This window comes from Symphalangus syndactylus, chromosome 12 (assembly GCF_028878055.3).
Source record: "Symphalangus syndactylus isolate Jambi chromosome 12, NHGRI_mSymSyn1-v2.1_pri, whole genome shotgun sequence".
Classification (NCBI taxonomy): Eukaryota; Metazoa; Chordata; class Mammalia; order Primates; family Hylobatidae; genus Symphalangus; species Symphalangus syndactylus.
In genome coordinates, this window is record NC_072441.2 from 129,637,332 (window position 1) to 129,660,756 (window position 23,425).

Genomic DNA, 23,425 nt, shown 5'->3' on the forward strand with positions numbered 1-23,425 from the left:
GGGTATACATGGACACGAAGATAGGAACAATAAATACTGGAGATTTCAAAAAGATGAAGGGAAGGAAGTGTTATGTAAATGTTTTCTTTTTGTAGGAATTTGATTTTTTCATACATCATTATTTTGAAGCAAATCTCATATATTATATCCTTTTATCTATATATATGGATATTTCACTCTACTCTCTTCTTGCTTGAATGGTTTCTGAGGACAAGTCAGATGTATTTCTTACCTTTGCTTTTCTATAGGTTCAGTATTTTTTCCCTTTGGCTTCTTTCAGGATTTTTCATTTCTTTTCAAACTTTTTTTTGAGAGAGTCTCGCCCCTTCACCCAGGCTGGAGTGCAGGGGTATGATTTTGGTTCACTGCCACCTCCACCTCCCTGGCTCAAGTGATCCTCCTACCTCAGCCTCCCAAGTAGCTGGGACTAGAGGTGCGTGCCACCATGCCCAGATAATTTTTGTATTTTCTGTAGAGACAGGGTTTTGCCATGTCGCCCAGGCTGGTTTTGAACTCCTGAGCTCAAGCAATCCATGCTCCTCAGCTTCGCAAAGTGCTGGGATTACAGGTGTGAGCCACCGTGCCTGGCGCAAGAGTTTTCTTTTGTCTTTTATTTTCAGAAGTTTGAATATGATATGCCTAGGGATATTTTGGGGGGCGTTTATTCTGCTTGCTCTTCTCTGACCTTCCTGTATTTTGGTTTGGCATCTGATATTAATTTAAGGAAATTTGTTTTCATTATTGCTTCAGGCACTTTTGTGTGTGTGTGTTTTTTTTTTTCTGTTTCTTCTCTTTCTGATATTCTCATGTGTATTTATACCTTTTGTTGTCATCTCAGAGTTCTTGGATATTCTGTTATGGTTTTTTTTTTTTTCAGTCTTTTTTTCTATTTGCTTTTCAGTTTTGGAAATTTTTGTTGTCATATCTTTAAGCTTTAAGATTCTTTCTTCAGCCATGTCCCATCTAATAGTGAGTTCATCAGAGGCATTCTTCATTTCCATTACAGTGTTTTCAATCTATAGTATTTCTTTTTTATTTGTGAAAATTGTCAGAATCAAAATCAAGTTGTCTGTGTTAAAAACCAAAACCAAAACCAAAAACACCAAAAAAACCCCTGACAAATATGGGGAAAGGCTATGAAGGGAGGATTCTCACACTTATATGCCTGATAACAAAACTATCATAAAAGACTCTATACAAATCTAAGCCTTGCACAAAGGCCATCGCAACCTAACTCAAAAAATACTCGTGTGAGCACATCTGCCCAGCAGCTTCCTGTCCAAGCTTGGACTGTCATCACCCTTGTTACTGATACTTGTAGCCAAGACTAATCATTTCAAAACAATTATGTAATTTTCCTCACATTCCCTTTAAAACCGTTTGTCTTCCTTTGCCTCTCTGAATGCACATATAGTTTACTATGGCACCTTTATTCTCATTTCAGTGCCCTGTTCCTGAATAAATATTATTTTCTTTAAAGAGCCTCTTGCTGTTTGTTATTTAGGTTGACAGTTTTTTTCTTAGAATTTCTGTCTGTTTCTGGTTATATTATCCAGCCGTTCTTGCCTGTTGTTTCCTTTTTCCATTAGATCCCATGGCGTGTTATAGTTTTTCAAAATTCATGATTTAGTAATTCCAGTATTCCTGCCATATCTGACTCTGGGTCTGATGCTTGTTCAATCTCTTCAAACTGTTTTTTTGCTGTTTAGTATGCCTTATGTAAGTATTCGTACTTAGTATGTACTTATTTGCTGAAAGCTATACTGAGTGAATAGAACTGTGGTAAAGAGCTTTTAGTAATGTATTGGTAAGGTGTGAGGAGAGGGAGGTGTTCTACAGTCCTATGATCAGGTTGCAGTCTTTTGGTGAGCCTATGCCCCTAAATTGTGACTTTCACCGGTGCTTCTGATTTTCCCCTCTTAGTTTGGACAGCATGGCTAGAGGGAGGTGCAGTGAGTTTTTCCCTTCCCCTGTGTGGAATGCTAGATATGGCTGTAGTTGGATATTTCCCTTCTCTCACATGGAAGGCTAGAGGGAGCTGAAGTTGGGTTATTTTCTTCCCACAAGTAGAAGTTCAGAGCTGGCTGGAGTTGAGTATTTTATTTCTCTCATGTAGGTTAGGCTCTGATATGAGCCCAGTAGATGAGGCTGTAGAAAAAGAACTTCTCCTGAGGTCAGGTTTTGTTAAGAATGGAATGCTCTGACATACTTCAAAATGGTTTTTTTTTTCTCTTCTCCCTGCTGGTGGAAATATGAGGGGATTTTTCTCCAGTATTTATAGTGAGAACCTAGTAGAACTCCTGGAAGTAAAACTTAACAAAAACTTGAGAGCCCAATGATTGGATTTCTCTGGAGTTTTTATCTCTCACACTTGTCCGCACTGAGCCTCCAGCAATTCATCACTTATAGTTCAGGCAACCCATACAAAGTTTCACTAGTCATGCTGGAAGTGCTCTCAAGAAGCAGAGAAAAGTCATGACATTACAAGAAAAAGTTGATTTGCTTGATATGTACCATACATAGAGGTCTACAGCTTTGGTTACATTCCATTTCAAACTGACAATTTATCTTGTAAGCAGACAATATAAACTTAAGCTATAAATAAATACAGTACCATAAATGTGTTTTCTCATCCTTAGGATTTTCTTAATAACATTTTCTTTTCTCTAGCTTACTTTATTGTAAGAATACAGTATATAATACATATAGCATAAAATATATGCTAATCAACTATGTTTCTAGTAATGCTTCTGGTCAACAGTAGGCTATTAAGATTTTGGGAAGTCAAAAATTATACATGGATTTTTGATGGCACAGGTGTTGGTGCCCCTAACGCTCAAGTTGTTCAAGAGTCAATGTACCTCACTGTACTCAGCACTCTGCTTAAGAAATAGACATAATTTATATTTATAAAAGTATACATTAGGCTGGGCACGGTGGCTCACACTTGTAATCCCAGCACTTTGGAAGGCCGAGGCGGGTGGATCACAAGGTCAGGAGATCGAGACCATCCTGGCCAACATGGTGAAACCCCTTCTCTACTAAAATACAAAAAAAAAAAAAAAAAAAGTATCTGGGTGTGGTGGCGCATACCTGTAGTCCCAGCTACTCAGGAGGCTGAGGCAGGGGAATTGCTCGAATCCGGGAGGCGGAGGTTGCAGTGAGCCAAGATTGCACCACTGCACTCCAGCCTGGCGACAGAGTGAGACCCTGTCTCAAAAAAAAAAAAAAGAAGTGTACATTATATACTAATATATAAACATATATATAGTCTACCTAGTGATTACTTTGGCTTTTAGACATTCCTGTGGTAAATTAAGTAATTTTTTTGTTATTAATTTAAGGAAATTTTTCTTTAAACTTTTAGATGATACAGCAGTGTTCGAGTTGATACAGCTAGTTCCACCAGGTAATATATATAGATGTAATATATACAATATAATATATCATAAATTGATGTAATATATAATATAATGTATTATATATTGATTATACTATATTATTTGATAAGGATATAGTATAGTGTATTATATACTGATAAAGTAAATTGACTTGGGAACTCATGTCAGTGACTTGTTTTTTTACTTTAAAATCTCATCTTTCCAGGCCGAGCACGGTGGCTCATGCCTGTAATCCCAGCACTTTGAGAGGCTGAGGCAGGCGGATCACCTGAGGTCAGGAGTTCGAGACCAGCCTGACCAACATGGTGAAACCCCGTCTCTACTAAAAATACAAAAATTATCCAGGTGTGGTGGTGGGCATGTGTAATCCCAACTACTTGGGAGGCTGAGACAGAAGAATCACTTGAATCCGGGAGGCAGAGGTTGCAGTGAGCCAAGATCATGGCATTGCACTCCAGCCTGGGTGAGAGAGTGAGACTCCGTCTCAAAAAAAAAAATCTCATCTATCCTCCTCTTCCCAAGTTAAGAACAGTGTCAAGTTTCTATTGTTGATCTACTATGTGTAAAATGTCAGTAGACCAAAATAATATATACAGAAAAATTGTCATAAATGTCACTTTAATACATTGTTCTAAAATTGAATAGTAATAATTGAAAATGGAAAATAACATCATTCTGAAATATTTTGTGACAGTCATAAAAATTGACTTTTAAGTTTTTGCGATTTTTCTAAAACTATGTATTTTTATTGATAAAGTAGTTAATTATCATTGTTTTTGTGTGTTGCATATTATTAAGGAAGGGAAGAGAATAAAACCTTACTTATGTAGTAAATGTTACAGTTCCCTGGAGAAGGCAGAGTTAAAATATAGAGGCTAGTGTCATTTCTGATACTGATTTCTGTGATTATAGATGACATCTATATTAATCAAATTTTTATTTTATGTGAAAAATGGAGTGCTGGCTGGGCGCGGTGGCTCACGTTTGTAATCCCAGCACTTTGTGGGGCCAAGGTGGGCAGATCATGAGGTCAGGAGATTGAGACCATCCTGGCCACCATGTTGAAACCCCGTCTCTACTAAAAATATATAGCTAGGCATGGTGGCGCGTGCCTGTAGTCCCAGCTACTCGGGAGGAGAATCACTTGAACCCAGGGTGGGGTGGAGGTTGCAGTGAGCTGAGATGGTGCCATTGCACTCCAGCCTGGGCAAAAAGAGTGAAATTCCGTCTCAAAAAAAAAAAAAGTCTGTCTCAAAAAACAAACAAAAACCAATGTGGAGATGGTAACTGACATATAAATGTCGGACCAACTTCGTATTTTTGTAGTATGTTTCTGAAAAAGGAAAATGTATTAATATTTTTAACGTATCTTTATTTTAATTTTCCTTTCATAGAAAATAAACATGACCCAAAACAGGTATTTCAATAAGGCATCAGGCAATAGATATATCATACTTGGTGATTTTGTTTCTAAATAGAATATTTTGTTATAATTTGAATCATAGGATATCTTTCTTGTAGTGGGTGAAACACTGTCTACATATGACGAAAATACACGAGATTTCATGTTTCCGGGTCCAAACCAAATGTCTGGACACCATGATTCAAACCGCCAGGTTACCATGAGGAGGATTTCTGGCCTTCGAGTAAGTGCTTGCAATTTTCTGAATCAGTTTTTGATGGAAAATCATTGTCAGAAACCACCGCATAGTGCTCGCCATCTTAAATGTGAAGAACAAATTCAAAGTGTAATTTAGTTTACTTCTTGTTTTGTAGTTTAAATCTTAATTGTTTTAGATTTCAATATGTTAAACATATAAAGATATTTATTTACAGCAATGTAAAAACAAACTAATACAGTAAATTGGTTACTTAACAGATTGAAATCTAAATGAAAATAATTTAATAAAAAAGTGCCATTCAAAATTTTTTAAATTGTAATTGACATTCTTCAAATCTCTGTCATCCCCTTCTCTCCCCATCCCCATCCCATCTCTGTCTCTCTGTCTCTTTCTTCTCTTTATTTTTCTCTCTAAGGGATGATAACAAACATTTGAAAAGATAAACTCATTAGTATTCAGAGAAATCCAAGTTACAACAACCATATGATTTCATTTATATAGCTATAAGATTGGGAAAATTTAATAAATCTGATAAAAGTGAAAAACTTAGAATCTTTTATATGCTGCTATACCATGCGATATGGTTAGGCTCTGTGTCCCCACCCAAATCTCATCTTGAATTGTAATCCCTGTAATCCTTGTGTGTCAGGGGTGGGACCTGGTGGGAGGTGGTGATTAGATCATGAGGGTGGTTTCCCCTGTGCTGTTCTCACGATAGTAAGTGAGTTCTCACGAAATCTGATGGTTTTATAAGTGTTTGACATTTCCTGCTGCACACACATTTTCTCTCTCGCCTGCTGCCATGTAAGATGATGTGCCTCTTCCCCGTCCACTGTGATTATAAGTTTCCTGAGGCCTTCCCAGCCATGCAAAACTGTGAGTCAGTTAAACCTCTTTCCTGATAAATTACCCAGTCTCAGATATTTCTTGATAGCAATATGACAATGGATTAATACAGTAAATTGGTACTGAGGTAGTGGGGCATTGCTATAAGATACCTGAGAATGTGGAAGTGAATTTGGAACTGGGTAATGGGCAGATGGAGGAACACTTTGGAGGGCTCAGAAGGCAGGAAGATGTGGGAAAGTTTGGAACTTCCTAGAGACTTGTTGAATGGCTTTAACTAAAATGCTGTTAGTGATATAGACAATGAAGTCCAGACGGAGGTTGTCTCAGATGAAGATGAGAAATTTCTTGGGAACTGGAATAAGGGTGACTCTTGCTATGCTTTAGCAAAGAGACTGGCAGCATTTTGCCCCTGCGCTAGAGATCTGTGGAACTTTGAACTTGAGAGAGATGATTTAGGGTATCTGGCGGAAGAAATTTCTAAGCAGCAAAGCATTCAAGAGGTGACTTGGGTGCTGTTAAAGGCATTCAATTTCAAAAGGGAAATGGAATGTAAAAGTTTGGAAAATTTGCAGCCTGACAATGGGATAGAAAAGAAAATTCAATTTTCTGAGTAGAAATTCAAGCCAGCTCTAGAAATTTGCATAAGTAACAAGGAGCTGAATGTTAATCACCAAGACAGTGGGGCAAATGTCTCCAGGGCATGTCAGAGACCTTTGTGGCAGCCCTTCCCATCACAGGCCTTGAGGCCTAAGATGAAAAAGTGGTTTTGTGGGCTAGGCCCAGGGTCCCTGTGCTGTGTGCAGCCTAGGGACCTGGTGCTGTGTCTCAGCCACTCTAGCCATGGCTGAAAGGGGCTAACATAGAGCTTGGGTCATGGCTTCAGAGGGTGCAGGCCTCAAGCCTGTGGTGTTGAGCCTGCAAGTGCACAGAAATCAAGAATTGAGGTTTGGGAACTTCTGCCTAAATTTCAGAAGATGTGTGGAAATGCCTGGATGCCCAGGCAAAAGTTTGCTGCAGGGGCAAGGTGCTCATGGAGAACCTCTGCTAGGGCAGCCTGGAAGGGAAATGTGGGGTCAGAGCCTCCACACAGAGTCCCTACTGGGGCACTGCCTAGTGGAGCTGTGAGAAGAGGGCCACCGTTCTCCAGATCCCAGAATGGTAGATCTACCGACAGCTTGCACCATGCGCCTGGAAAAGCTGCAGACACTCAGTGCCAACCAGTGAAGGCAGCCAGTAGGGAGGCTGTACCCTGCAAAGCCACAGGGGCAGAGCTGCCCAAGACCATGGGAACACACCTGTTGTATCAGTGTGACCTGGATGTGAGATATGGAGTCAAAGGAGATCATTTTGGAGCTTTAAGATTTGATTGCCCTGCTGGATTTTGGACTTGCATGGGGCCTGTAGCCCCTTTGTTTTGGTCAATTTCTCCCGTTTGGAATTGTTGTATTTACTCAGTGCCTACACCCCCATTGTATCTAGGAAGTAACTAACTTGTTTTTGATTTTACAGGCTCAAAAGTGGAAGGCACTTGCCTTGTCTCAATGAAACTTTGGAATGTGGACTTTTGAGTTAATGCTGAAATGAGTTAAGACTTTGGGGGACTGTTGGGAAGGCATGATTGGTTTTGAAATGTGAAGATATGAGATTTGGGAGGGTCCAGGGACTGAATGATGTGGTGTGGTTCTGGGTCCCTACCCAGATCTCATTTTGCAGCTCCCATAATTCTCATGTGTCATGGGAGGGACCCGGTGGGAGATGATTGAATCGTGGGGATAGGTCTTTCCCATGCTGTTCTCATGATAGTGAATGGGTCTCATGAGATCTGATGGTTTAAAAAATGGGAATTTCTCTGCACAAGCTCTCTCTTTGCCTGCCACCATCCATGTAAGATGTGACTTGCTCCTCCCTGCATTCCACCATGTGGAAGTGTAAGTCTAGTAAACCTCTTTCTTTTGTAAATTGCCCATTCTCAGGTATGTCTTTATCAGTACCATTAAAAATGAATGAATACAGTATCTATCTTAAACATGTATTCTCTCTGGTATACTAAGAGCCTTCTTAAGAATGTTTACCTGTTGGTTCATAATAGTGAAAAATGGAAATAATTGATATGTCTGTTAGGAGTTTAGATAGATTAGTTGTAAAACATTTATATAATGGAAATATATATTCATACACCTAAAATTAAAAGCTGCATCAAGTGACAGCTTACTGTCTATCCTTTATTATAACTTCCTTCAAGTTCTGTGGATGATTTGAAAATATTTTATTGCTGAAAGTAAGTCTTCCATGCAGAGAAACTGAGAGAAGCCCATGCCATTTCAAAAGAGGAAAAGCAAAAATTGTCCAGCTTGAAATTATTTGGATAGACCTTTAAAACTAATTTTATAAAATATTAGAGTAGTCCGAATATGGAGAGTGTTGATATATGAAGAAATATAGTGAACTAAGTAATTTCTCCTGTAGATTTATGATATGCCCTATTCCAAGAAAAAGCAGCTTCATCTTTATGAAAGTATAAAATTTGACTAAGTAGCAAGTCTATAAAACTATACTTTCTTTGGGGATATTTCAGTGTCCATTAGCAAGCTTCTGTACTATGAAAGTCTTCAAAGAGTATTTCAAGATCTGTATGGAAACATACAATGAACAAATAATCACATTTTAAAATTATGGTCTCTTTAATGTAATTTAAAATTCTGTATTATACCAATGTGGTAATATAAACTCAAGAGTATGGAGCATTAAGAGGGATTTACTTTTCATCATTTAATTTGAGTTACTTTTGCATTTATTTGGAAGATGATGGATTATTAAAAATATATAAAAATCAGGACTTCTAGGAATGGCAGTTTGAAGAGATTGAGAGTTCTTATAAAACTAGACAAAATTTTCACAAACAATAAATTCAGGATACTGGAAACTGACAAGTAAGGGAAGACAAATGAAGAAGTTTTCATGCTTGAAAAACTGCTAAAGCTTTGGGAAAAACTGGCGAGACTATTAACATTCTTGCCTGGGATGCTCTTATATTCTGTTTGATACGTGAGAACTAGAGTTTATCTATTCTGGAGCTAGGTGCAAAAATCAACAGCTTTGCTACCGGGGGAACAGAATCAGTTTTGGGCAGTGGCACAAATAGCACAGCTTTGCCAGCTAACTGTGGCGGATTCAGTTGGAGCAGATGAAGAAACCCCACAGCTTTGCTAGGCAGAGCTCTAACTGGGTAAGGATTACCTGCCAGAAAGTTGACAGGGAAGTCCTGGGAGTAAGGTAACAATAAAGGGCTGAGATAAACTCTCCACCTATTCTTGGCTGACTGAAACTGCGTATCAAGGGGAGACAGTGAGAGCCCAGCCAAAAGTGAAAGCCAAGGGAGACTGGAGTCCTGGCTGCAATTTTGAATGGTTTCCTAATCTATACACAGGTCATCAGTAGAGGGTAGGTCTCCTATGGGTTCATTGCATGACCACTTACCTATGCATATGCAGGTGAGACTCCTAGAAAGAATCAAAGAATAGAAATACATAGAACATATATAAACTGAACACCAAATTGGCAGTTCTAAATCTAGCCATATCTATCATTATATTTAAATATGAATAGGAAAAATGCTTCAATCAGTAGTTTGTTGCCCTGGCAGAAAACAATGCACTCCTTCCGGGAATTCTTGTGATTCTGCATAATCATCTGTAAGTCCCAGGCTATCCTCCTGAAGACTTTACTATGGCAAGGATTCAGACAACATTTGGGATTAAATTCTGGCACTTTCGTGGATGAACTGAGTAACCTTTGGTAAAGCACCATAACATGGAGATATCATAGAGTTTTTGGGTGGATTAATGTAAACTTGTAAATGGTTATAGCAGTGTCTGGCAGGTAAATACTCAGTACATGTCAGTGATATGATGATAGCCGTGAATATCATGATGGTGATGATGGAGTAGTGATGATGATAATATCTCCTGTTCTAGATTATGAACTCCATAAAAACAGAATCTTTGACTTTCTCATCTTTGAATTTAACTCTTAACACAGTACCTTGCCTGGAGTAGGTATTTAATAAATGTATCTTGATTAAATTGAATGAATGTATTGCATCTTGTTGTAGACTTCATAGATGAACTGACATTTGAAATGGTGTGATGATTAATCTTATGTGTCAGTTTGGCTAGATTATGGTGCCCAGTTATTTGATCAAACACAACTCTAGATGTTATTCTAAAAAGTATTTGATACTTGTGATTAATATTTACAATCACTTGACTTTAAATAAAGGAGATAACTTTGAGATTACTTTGGCAATTTGAGTGGGCCTCATCTAATAAATTGAAGACCTGAAGAGGAAAAGCTGAGGTTTACTGATGAACAAGGGATTCTTTTGTTTTGTTTTGTTTTGTTTTGTTTTTGAGACAGGGTCTTTCTTTGTCACCTAGGCTGGAGTGCAGTTGCGAGATCATGGCTTACTGCAGCCTTGACCTCCCAGGCCCAAACGGGAATGTCTATAGTGGTTGTCCTGTCCCTGCTGCACAGGTGCACCTTGGGCATGTGTGAGGCAGATAACTTTTCTCTTTAGGTCATATGTCTTCTGATTGTGAGAAACTATATTTTAGGAGGTATACATAAGGAACTACACCTCAGCAGCCTTATCTATACCAGGATTTTATTTAGATGCCAACATCCTGGATTTCAAGCTGAAGTTGTAAAAGGATGAGACTTTAATTCTTTTATTTTTATTGGTACAGCATGAATGTATTTTGCACGTGAGAGGAATGTAAGTAATTTGTGGTCAGAGAGCAGACTGGTGGTTTTAAACCTGTGCACAAAATTTTTGCTACTCGTTTATTGAAAAGGTAGCCTAACTACTCTGTCCTTGAGTTTGGATTATACTTAGTGAGTCTAATGAATAGAATGTGGTAGGGGTGACAGTGTTAGATTCTGAGACTACATCATTGTGGCTTCCTTCTTGCTTTGCTCTTGGATCATCCACTTTGATTAACTAGAGCCACATCATGAGGACACTCAATAGCCCTTTGGAGAGGTTTATGAGTTGCAGAATGTTCTTGCCAAAAGCTAGAAAGGAACTGAGGCTTCCAGCCAACAGCCCTGTGAATGAACCTTCCTGAGAAGCAGATTCTCAAGCTCCAGTCAAGTTTTCGGTTGACTGCAGCCTAAATGACATCTTGACCACAATTTCATGAAAAATTTCAACACAGAAACACATAGTTCAACCTCTTTCAGATTTCTGACCCATAGAAATTATATAAGATAATAAATATGTACTGATGCTTTAAACTGCTAAGTTTCAAGGTAATTTGTTTTGTAATACTAGGTAATTAACAAGTAGATATAGTGGATATCACTATGAAGATATGTTTGCAGAAGAACACACATTGAAAATGTAGCCTAACTGCTCTTCTTGAGTGTAGACTGTAGTGATGCTGATGAATAGAATGTGTCAAGATTGACTGTTATATTTTCGAGACTACATCAGTTCAGTCAATTGTTAGGCAACTCCAATTTACCTTTTCTTTAATATGTATGATGTTTTTAAACTTAGCTGGTCACAGACTTGATTGATTGAGGCCAAATGTAGGTACTGAATCACAATTGCTTTTGCACCAACCTAATACTTTGGTCAATGTCTTATTTTTACTGTATTAGAATGAAACTGCCCTGGGCATAGACTGTATTCTTTAATGTTTTGGTGACTGCGTAATTGTGTGCTTCCAAATATTTTCCCAGATACTTTGTGACTGTCCTTTTGAATTTTACCATTTATCTCTATTTATTTCAAACAGTGTTCAAGGTGGTGATTGAAATGTTAGAAATATAAGCCACATTCATTTCTAGATATGAATATAAGATACATTATAGGAAAAAATGTTGGCAGAATTAGTAGAGACTTATCTTTTCTATTTTCAAGAACTACATGCCGAGGAGCTGGGCTTCTTGTTTTTGTTTTTTTAAAAATTTTAATGGACAGGCCAGACCCAGTGGCTCATGCCTGTAATTCCAGTGCTTTGGGAGGCTGAGGCAGGAGGATTGCTTGAGGCTAGGAGTTTGACACCAGCCTGCGTGACATAGTGAGATCCTGTATCTACAAAATAATGAAAAAATTAGCTGAATGTGGTGGTGTGTCCTGTAGTCCTAGCTACTTGGAAGGCTGAGGGGAAAGGATCACTTAAGTCCAAGAGTTAGTGTCTGCAGTGAGCTGTGATGGCACCACTATACTCCAGAGACCTTGTCTCTAAGAAAAAAATTGAGAAATACTAATTGTATATATTTATGATATACAACATGATGTTTGATATATGTATACATTGTGGAATGGCTAAATCAAGCTAACATTTGTTTCTTGACTATGTAGTTAAATATGTCTTAAGTTGTAAAAGTAAAAAGCTGAAATTTATTAAGTATGTTTATATATTTATGGCTATAATATATCATAGTTTAAAAGTTTAAAACAGTTTGACAGGGAAATACTTAAAAATGAAAAAATAGACTATTTTATAAAAGTGTAAAATCACTCATGATGGAATCGTCAGCAGAGACACTGTGACTTGCTAACATTTAGCCATACTATGTTGTCTTTATCTTTAATGAAAAGTTCAAACGAACAGTGAAACAGCTGAACTTTGACTTTAGGTCATATTTTTATCATTAATAGTTATCTCTATTTAATGGAAATGTCTAATAATACCCTCTTTTTTCTTCTCAGGGAAATGCTCCAAAGCTGGAATTTTCTACGACTTCAGTGATTACTGAATGTCTGATAAGTTCAAGGAAATGCCGCACTCAGGTTAAAATTATTTGTATAAAGTATTTAATGGTTTAATTTATTTGGTCATATTTGTGGCCGTTTGGCAAGCGTTATTTATTTTGGCTGCAGCTCTTTTCACTTTTTGGGGGGTCAATTTGTAGTTGAAGTACAACAATATAGGTATTTAACAGTTTGGTTACATCTTAGTAAATGTGAGAATGAAGAGCTTGGTGTGTATGATAGAGGATGTCATCTTGTGATTATTATTACTACTATTTTTTTACTTCTTGGACTTTTTGATTTTAGTGCACAGAAATCAAGCTGCCATAAAGATGTTAGGATCAAGTAGTCTCACAGAGATCTAGGCTTCTTTAAATGTTATGGAAGTTACAGGATACTACAAAAAGTTCAAAGGATACCTTTTTTAGCAGATGTTACCAGAGTTATCAGACTGGGATACTGGTGTTTAGTAACTATGGATTCTTGACTGTCTCTGATTTCTTGAGGGACTATTGCTTAGTTTGGTGGCCATACTGGTACTGCCAGATCGAGAGAATCTTGGACATTCCAGCCTAAGGATCATCTGTGTCTTTGAAAACAGCCTTTAGTAAGCTGAGATATCTGGATCTAATACTGTTTGTCTGACTTCTTCTTGTTTTTCCTTTTTTTAAATATATTTTTCAGACAGGGTCTCACTCTCTTGCCCAGGGTAGAGTGCCGTGGCATGCAGCTTTGACCTCTTGGGCTCAAGCAATCCTTCTGCATCAGTCCCCTTAGTAGCTGGGACTACAGGTGCATGCCACCATACGCGGCTAACTTTTATATTTTTTTGAGATAGAATTTGCCATGTTGCCCAGGCTGGTCTCGAACTCCAGGGCTCAAGCAATCTGCCCACCTCAGCCTCCCAAAATTCTGGGATTACAGGTGTGCACTTATGTGCCTGGCCTAGTCTGACTTATTACTGAGTCACCAGGGTGGCTTACTTCCTTGTCCACAGGTTATCTAATAATGTCCAGATATCACTCATGTGCAGTTGCATTGTGATAGGGTAACAGCGACCTATCTATGATGAAGAGCCAATAATATGTAAAGCCCAGAGGGCTCCAAAGGGCTGGACTGGGCTTGTCATGGAAGGAGTGGATTGTTCATTTACTGCATTATCAGTATTCAAGTAAATTTGCTGAGGATGATAACTGTGACTTAAGCCAAGAAAGGTAAAATATAGAATTATTGAGGGGAGCATTCTTACTTTATTTAGAAAGATATTTAATAATTCAGAGTCAGGCTGTAGTTATTTATCTTTTAGATGCAAGCTGAAACACAGCTTTTAGAGCTCTAAAAACCTATGCTTGCCAAATGCAGAGATACGTTATTGACTTGTTTTAGAGACGTGCACTGTGCACGTTGTAAATGGTTAGATATGCTTTGCCTGGACTCAAGACAGTTTTTTTTCTTCACACTGGAGTATGTTCTTCCAATAGATGGATAGAGAAGTCTTTTTTTTCTAACTTTTTGTCTGAAATATAGCATACACATAGAAAAGTACATACATTCTAAGGGTACAGCTTGGTGAAAGCCATTTCTAAATGTAAAGCCATTACCCATTCATACTTTAATTGTACTTATGAACTAACATTTCCCTCTGTAAACTTTTGACAAGAGTCTTCCATTTTATTTTTATTTTTATTTTTATTTTTTGACTTGGGATCTTTATTGAACAGAGATACGAGAGAAAAGGCAGTGGTGTCAGTATTTAAGGAAATACATTTTCTTTAAATATTCTTTCCAGAAACAGACAAATCTGGCTTCGAGTTCCTCATAAGGCTGCTGTAAAGATTAGGGAATATATGCAGTATGCCTGGCATGTAACATTATTAAAATGTTTTTACCTACTGCAAAGTGGAATTCATTATTAAATAGTTAAATATCAGTAGTAACTTTATGAATATGAATTTGTTAATCTGCTGTATCACATAGCTTTGGTTGTATTACAGACCTCACTAACTTAGTGACTTAAAACAGCAGTGTTTCTCACAGTTCTGTGGATCTGCTGGTTGATTTCTTTAGTCTGGAATGGTTGGCTAGGGATGAATGGTTTAGGATGGCTTTACTCACATGTCGGACAGTGGCAGATGTTTTGCCCAGGGAAGGATCTTAAATTTCTGGTGATGAGTTTCATTTCAGCTGGGACGAGATAGTCCCATCATCTGTCAGGCTAAGAATTCCAGCTCATTCATGTGGTAGCAGGAAGGTTTTAGGAATAAGAGAGGATAACCACTTTTGAAGTCTCTCTGCTTGTGCTACATGTGCTATTTTCCTATTGTCCAAAGCAAGTCACATGGTCAGTCCATTTTATAAATGGTATAACACAGTCACTTTTTAAAAGTTTTACTAGGCATGAACAGGATCCATTAAGGAATGAGTAGGATTAGACAGCATGCATTTGTAGTAGATAGTATGTAATTTATAACTTTCTCTAGTAGTATACAGTATTAAAAGCTTTAATAAAGATGAGGTTAATTAAGGTTTGATATAATCAGAGGTAGATATATAAGAAAGGACTTTACAGCATTGCTGAAATGGATGATTATGAGTTTAGTTGGGTCTGGAGGTAAGAGATACTAAAAATGTGTAAAGAACTTGGGGGAAGAGTTCTAGGGACTGAGGAGATGACAAGGGCAAGTAACAGATTCAGTGAGTCAAGAAGTAGGTTGAGGAAGAGAGGTTTTGGTCAGCAAGGGATTTTCAGAATTGGGATGCAAGGGATCTGCATATTTATGAAATCCAAGATGGAGTAGAATTAGATAATTAAAGCTAAAAAACAGAAACTCATGATTCCAAGGTCTTAGAAAGATTCATTGCTTGAATGTTTTAGTAAACTCAAAGATCGTTTCTAGTACTGACATTCCTTGCTTCTGTAAGTCTGTGATGTCATAGAGATGGGTGAAATGGATATGGTAGAAAAATTCTGAATTACTTTTTGAAATCATTGAACAAGGTGGAGAAGGTCCAGAAGCATACCACGAACTACAGAAGAAGGAAAGATGGAATAATCTGATGCAACTGGTCTGTATGAAATGCATAGACCATTGCCTTAGCTGAAAGTTACTTTTCCAATTAGGAAAATTAATTTTCTTTCCTGTGTGTCCACTTAAAAAATTTGACTCTTCTTCATCCTATTCACATTTGTATTTTATTCACTTAGTTACGCTTAGCAAGTCGAGAGAGGTGTTGAGGAAGTTGAGCAGGAGGTAGGATTGGTGGCTTTTAAAAGTGATTAAAGTTAGGAAGACATTTAAAAATTCTCTGCAGTCCATTTTCTTGAATTGAAAAGCTTCTTATAACTCTGGATAAAGTATGAAGAAATATTATATTACTTGCTTGTAATCCAACTATTAAGGCATTTATAAGGCAGAGATTATTTGAATAAGATGTTATTCTAACAATAAAAAAGTTAGAATTATCGAATTTTAGCCTCAAAATGTTTAGACTGCTAACCAGTTTTATTAGATAAAATGTTATTAAGTTTATAATTTTTTTTATGTTTCTAATTTTATAAAAAATATGGGACCAGAATTAAGATGGTATGTTTATCTGTCATTGTGAAGTTACAGCTTGGAAGGGAGCTTAAAAGTATGTATTACAATCCAAATAACACTTTTCATTAAAATATGTAGAGAGTTCTTTATGTTTTTGTGTTGTACATATATATATAATTATAGCAGAAGGGATGAAACTTATTTTTATAGTTTTACCTTTAAAGATTTTGTAATCAACTAATTTGGCATGTATTTTTAACATTACTAAACATAGTTCTCTTATATAGCCAATTACATGAATATTTAAATATATATGTAACCAATGTTTGTACTTTTTTAGTATACTGAAAAATAATTTTTTTGACTTTGTTTCTTTAATTTTTCAAGTGATTAAGTATCGGGCTTTAATTTTTATAAAGTCCTTGTTAGTTGGACCTAAGGAAGTTTGAGACAATGTACTTTAATAACTACTGCAGAAAGAGTTATCTAGGAGAATGTGGATTTGACTTATCCCAGGATCAGCACAGATAGGAAGGACTGATCTAGTTGGCTTTGATAGATTTTGTGTGTCTTATTTAAATTACTTTTTAATTTTTTTCCCACCAACAGGAATTTTATTTTATTTTATTTTATTTTATTTTATTTTATTTTATTATTATTATTTTTTTGAGACGGAGTCTCTCTCTGTCGCCCAGGCTGGAGTGCAGTGGCGCAATCTCGGCTCACTGCAAGCTCCGCCTCCCGGGTTCATGCCATTCTCCTGCCTCAGCCTCCCCGAGTAGCTGGGACTACAGGCGCCCACCACCATGCCCGGCTAATTTTTTGTATTTTTTAGTAGAGACGGGGTTTCACCGTGGTCTCGATCTCTTGACCTCGTGATCTGCCCGCCTCGGCCTCCCAAAGTGCTGGGATTACAAGCGTGAGCCACCGCGCCTGGCCACTCCAACAGGAATTTTAAAAATCCCCTTTGACCAAGTTAATTTTTATTTTTTATGTTTAGGATAAATTTACTTACCATTTGGCTCCAGTTGAAAAATCACATGGCAGACTGCAAAACAGAACATCAAGATCACAAAAGAAAAAATCCAAGTCACCTGAGAGAAGTAAATACTGTATAAATGCAAAAAACTACCAACAGCCTACAATTTCTTCAAAATCACACTCTCCATCTCCCTACACTAAAAGACGCATGTGTGAGCTATCTGAAGACACCAGGCGGCGGCTGGCCCATTTAAATCTGGGACCCTATGAGTTCAAAAAAGAAACAGATAAACCTCCATTTGTGATTAGACATGTATGTGTTCTCTTAGGCATTTCTGTTTGAAACTGATCAGCTTTTTTTCCCCAAAAAATGTTATTCTGAAATGTCTTTCAACTTCTAGCTTATATTAATAATACTTTTCTCTCCTGACTCCTACCCTAGCAGTCTAACATGGGAAATTAATTTAGAATGAAAGAACTTGCTTTTTTTCAGTCTTCAGACCTGACAGAGATCAAGCTGTGTTATGAATGCTATGTTTAAATCCTCTCAGTACCGGTTTCCTTTCTTATACAGTAGATAGCATAATAACGCTACCAATTGAACTTGATTGTAATTGACATTAGTACTAAAATGGCAGAGTAGGGCTTTAAAAGAGAACCAAATATTCTTTATGAAAAGGAAGACCCTCCTTTTTTAAATTATAAAAATTAAAATGGAAAGTAAGTTTCCTTTTAAATTACATCCCTTGGGTAAGCTTTGTATAATGGATCTTCAAAGCAAATTATTGTTTGATGGTTATGGGAAGGCCTTTGAAAATGAAAAAAGTTCATTTAAGGGTAACCTAGTTCTAGTCTTTCTGTACTGAATTGTACTTTTGATATAGTTGAAATTTAGAGTCTTGTGTTTATATGATTATCAAGTAGACTTTGGCTAAATTTAAGGGTTTGTAATCAGAATGTTTAGGAAAGGACTCCCTCAGAATCTTCATAGTTTCCTGAATTTTTATGAAGTATTTTTACCTTAAAAGCAATTCTTTACTGAAAGCTTTCAAACTAATAAAAATATGGATTAATATTATATATACATATATAATAATACTGAACCTCAAGATTTAAGTGCTGATAGAAACAAAATAACTTTTTGGGATATCTGTAAAAATATTTCTGACTAATGTCTTTAATTCACTTTTTCTAAATTCTAAAATGAATTCATCCAACATGTAAATATACCCCTTTGGTGGTCTAATAACTTTGAACATACACAATCTGAAAGCTCAGATTTTCTTTATGATACCTTTTTAAAACAATTTAAATATTGTCTTAAGCAGCATTTCATTCCACCTATATTTTGACTATGAGTCTTTTTTTTAACTCTTAAGTAACAGATTGTTTTATCATAAAAGAAAATTTATAGTATAATGGATACTTTTAAGTGGCAATATTTTATTGAGGTTATTGTGACTACTTTTCTCATTTCTACAGAATTTGATTTTAACTTTTGGTCACTTTTTTGTTGTTGTTTGACCAATATTCAGATAATATTTTAGTTGCATATTTGGTGACAGTTTTAGAATGCCTTTAATTTTAAGTCTTCCCACAATTACAAATTAAATTGAAAAGAAAGGATATACTATATTTTCATCTGAAGGAATAGTAACATTTTAATTAAAATGCTATGTACAAAAATAAACTGAAATATTTTAGGGGTAAGCCACATTAAAATTGTTTGGAAAAATAACTGCTTTTCTTTAAATGTTTGTTTTATTATTACTTTTTATGTCAGTATTTAGAATGGAACAATTCTAATATTGCTTGATACAAACTTTGAAATTTGTATTTAAATGGTTTCCCTCCCTAGCTTTTCAATAAGCAGAAATGCCTACTCCTAAGTCTATACTTAGAAAATTGCTTACATTATTAAATAGGAAAGTGGATTTTCCAATTGTATTTGTAAACATAGAGTTTTTTTTTTCTCCATAGCCATTCATGGTTTTAGAAGCACTTAGCAAATTGGTAACCAAACACAATTTTAACTTAATACATGCATATGCAAAATGTAACACTTTTAGGAAAGACATTGTAGTCAATGTACATGGTATGAAAAGTAATCTTAAAGAATAAGGAAACAGTTTTAAGAAATCAATTAGCATGCTTCCAAGATTCTTTCATCTTAAAGAATAAGGAAACAGTTTTAAGAAATCAATTAACATGCTTCCAAAGAAACTGGTGCAATTATCCTAGAGGAGTAAAACAGCCTTTTTATTTTCCATTTATGCAGAATAAGATCTTTTCTTTTTCTATTGTGGTAAAATATACATAAGTTTACCATTTTGAATTTAAAGTGTACAATTCAGTTGTTTTAAGGATGTTCACAGTGTTATGCAGCTATCTGGTTCCAGAATTTCTTCATCTCCTAAATGGAAACTGTACTTATTAAGTATTCACTCCCCATTCCTTCCTTTCCATAGTCTTGGCAATCACTAATCTGCTTTCTTTCACTATGAATTTGCCTATTCTACCATTTCATATAAATATAATTGTACAACATTTGGCCTTTTGTGTCTGGCTTTTTTCACTTAGCACAGTGTTTTTGAGGTTCATCCATGTTGCATATATCAGTACTTGATTCCTTTTTATGGCTTAATTATATCCTGTTGTAAGACTATATACCACATTTTACCCATTGTGTGGGTTGTCTTTTAAAAAAATTTGTTTTTTTAAATTGTGGTTATATATATTATAAAATTTACCATTTTAACCATCTTTGAGTGTGTAGTTTAGAAACATTAAATATATTCATGTTGTTATACAACCATACCACCATCTATCTCTAGGACTGTTTTCATCTTGCTAAACTGAAGCTCTGTGCCCATTAAGCAATAACTTTCCATTCCTGTCTCCCCCAACCCCTCACAACCACTACCATTCTACTATTTCTATGAATTTGACTACTCTTGGTACTTCATATAAGTGTGATTATACATCATGTGTCCTATTTTGATTGGCTTGTTTAACTTAGTATAATATTCATAAAGGTTCATCTATGTTATAGCATATGTGAGAATTTCTTTCCCTTTTACAGTTGAATAATATTCTCTTATATGTATATACTACATTTGTTTGTTCATTCTCCTCTTGATAGACACTTGGATTGCTTCCATCTTTTGAATATTATGAGTAGTGTTGCTGTGTCACAGTGTGTACAGTGTGAATAATGCTGCTGTAAACATAGGTGTACAAATATATTTTTGAGGCCCTGCTTTCAACTCTTTTGGGTATATACCTAGATGAAAAATTGCTGAGTTGTATAGTAATTCTGTTTTAAATTGTTTGAGACCCTGACATAGTGTCTTTTATAGCAGATGTACCATTTTGCACTGCACACCAGCAAATTCCAAGTTTTCAAATTTATTCACATCTTCTCCCATAGTTTATTTTCATAATAGCCATCCCAGTGGGTACGTCACTATGATTTTGTGGTATCTCAAAATTACAGTGAAGTAGTATCTCACTATGATTTTTATTTCTATCTCCTTAATGATTAGGATTGTTGAATTTTTTCTTTTCATGTTGTTATTGGCCATTTGTATAACTTCTTTAGATAAATGTCTATTCAAGTTCATTTTTAAATCTATTTGTTTTTGTTACTGAGTTGTAGGGGTTCTTTATTCTGGATAATAACCCCTTAGCAGATAAATGATTTGTAAATATTGTCGCTGATTCAATGGGTTGCCTTTTCATTCTGTTGATATTATTTTTTGATGCATGAAAATTTTAAATTTTGATGAATAGGGATTTTTTTTACACATTTGTATCATTCTTTTTGCTTTTTGTTAGGAAATGTGGTTAACTATTATTATATTAAGCTGTAGATCACTGAGCATGCTGGGCTCTGAAAGCAGCCAAATAAAGACTGTTTGAATTCAAAATGTGCATGCTAAGGAGGTAAGAAGCAAATGGCTAGACTTTTAAAAATATGGCAAAGTGTATTGCTCTTTTTTTAACCTTGTGATGGAAAGCAAACTAGGCACTGGAGTAATAAACTTTTCAATTCCAAGTCTGTTCATTTTAAAATAGGCACATATATATATAATTAAAAATTTTTGAAGTTAAATTTCAATTTTATTTTGCAACAAACAGCAAAATACTTGAATAAACTCTTTGGAACATGCCTGACTCTCATGGGCACCATCATGTTTCCCTGATTATATATGCTCTCTGTACTCTAGTAGTTTTTCTGGTGCCATGAGATTGAAAGTCTAGGAATGTTTAAACTCTCTTTTACATAAAAATCCTGCTTCCTCTAGGTTGATCCCCCAAGTCCCAGGGCTGATACTTTATTTGGATCTTCTGGAAGAGACTGTGAAAGAAATGGATGGTCAAGGGTGCACAATGGTAAGCTAGAAGTTATCTTTATTCATTGCCGTAGTTGCCTGAGCTACAATCAAGCCTTTAATTTGGCATTAATTAACAAAAACAGAATCTTTGTTACATTATTGGATAATATTGTATAATGTAGCTTTTTACAACTTGTATGTTGTAAAAAGTAACTATATAGTTACTCTCTAAGATATTAGGATTTCTGTGCTACTATGAATCATTTCCCACCTTGAGACTTAGAATATATATATTAACATGTTAAAAAATGTGATATATTCTAGTAAAAAATGACTTGATTAATTTACTTTTACTCAACATTTTATAAACTTGACTGTAGAACCTTTTTCTCACCAAGTAATTTTAACTACGTTGTTAGGAATGGTTTTTCATTTTTAGCTCTAGTAGTCCTGTGGTTAGATAAGTTGCTTCTTAAGTTCAATATGAAGATAATTTTTATGAAGAAGGCTAAATAGTATTGTATAATTAAGGGCATTGAGTGTTAATATCTGTAGACATTGGCTAGTGAGTTCAACAACTATTCCCTAGCAGCCTTTAAAGTTAATTTACTACATACTGAGAAAGTCATAGAGGAAGAAAAATGAGATTGAGTGAAAAAAAATAGAATCACTAATAGAATCATTACATTGAGTGAGCTTCATCTCTATTTCTAACCTGTTGTGTGTAATCTCTTACTTTTTTTTTTTTTTTTTTTTTTTTTGAGACGGAGTCTCGCTCTTTCACCCACGCCGGACTGCAGTGGCGCGCTCTCGGCTCACTGCAAGCTCCGCCTCCCGGGTTCACGCCATTCTCCTGCCTCAGCCTCTCCGAGTAGCTGGGACTACAGGCGCCCGCCACCACGCCCGGCTGATTTTTTGTATTTTTAGTAGAGACGGGGTTTCACCGTGGTCTCGATCTCCTGATCTCGTGATCCGCCTGCCTCGGCCTCCCAAAGTGCTGGGATTACAAGCGTGAGCCACCGCACCTGGCCATCTCTTACTTTTTTAACGATGAAATTAAACATTCTTTTCTGAAAACATGCAGAGTTTGTGCCTGTTTTTGTTTTTTAGCACGAGCAGGGAGATAGATGTGATAATCAACAGGTCTTTTATATCCACAATAGCAGATTATGTGAAATTAGAAACAGATGTTACACACTGTTTTCCCTCTTAGAAGAAGTTTATGGACATGGAAAATGAGCTTTAGGAACGAGCCAGTGTAAAGTAACTTCAATATAGATGTTTCTTTGGAAGATTTTTTGGTAACACTTAAGCATCTGATTTTTCTTGACAATTACATACTTGCCAGCAGAACTGTTGTGGTTTCTAATAACTTTTAATCAAAGCAGTCAGTTGCCTATGTAGAGGTATAATCAGAGAGATCAATAATGAGTTGTTTTCTTTTAACTTTTTATTTTGATTTTGACATAATTTCAGACTTACAGAAAAGTAAAGTAGGACAAAGAGTTGCCATATAGCTTTCACTCAGAGTCCATAAACAATAATATTTGCTTTTTCTTTCTCTTTTTCCTCTGTCTGTATATGAGTCTGTGTATAGAATTTTTTGACAGGGATATTATTATGGACTGAATTTGTATGCCATAAAAGTTCGTATGTTGAAGCCCTAGCCCCTAATATGGTGGTTTGGAGATGGAGGCTTTGGGAGTGATTAGGTTTAGATGAGGTCCTGAGAACAGGGCCTTCATGATGACATTATTGTCCTTACAAGCAAATACACCAGAGAGCTTGGTCTCTCCTTCTTTCGCTGCCATTTGAGGACCCACCTAGAAGGCAGCCATCTTCAAGAGAGGAAGAGAGAACTTAACAGAACATGACCATGCTGGCACCCTGATTTCTAATTTTCAGTCTTCAGAACTGTGAGAAATAAAATTCT

At 36.1% G+C, this 23,425-nt stretch overlaps 1 protein-coding gene across 8 annotated transcripts in view; it reads left to right on the plus strand.

The window, feature by feature from the left end:
• SPATA6 (spermatogenesis associated 6) overlaps positions 1 to 23,425 on the plus strand; it is a 124,716-nt gene that overhangs the window by 37,522 nt on the left and 63,769 nt on the right. For 4 of the 8 annotated variants that reach the window (XM_055254986.2, XM_055254989.2, XM_055254990.2 and 1 more), the window contains exons 4-8: positions 3,368 to 3,409; positions 4,923 to 5,047; positions 12,594 to 12,674; positions 17,175 to 17,468; positions 21,463 to 21,550. In XM_055254986.2, coding sequence (XP_055110961.1) covers positions 3,368 to 3,409; positions 4,923 to 5,047; positions 12,594 to 12,674; positions 17,175 to 17,468; positions 21,463 to 21,550 — 630 coding nt within the window. The remainder of the gene's footprint in view (positions 1 to 3,367; positions 3,410 to 4,922; positions 5,048 to 12,593; positions 12,675 to 17,174; positions 17,469 to 21,462; positions 21,551 to 23,425) is intronic. The other 4 variants (XM_063627509.1, XM_055254987.2, XM_063627510.1 and 1 more) reach the window with 1 other exon arrangement.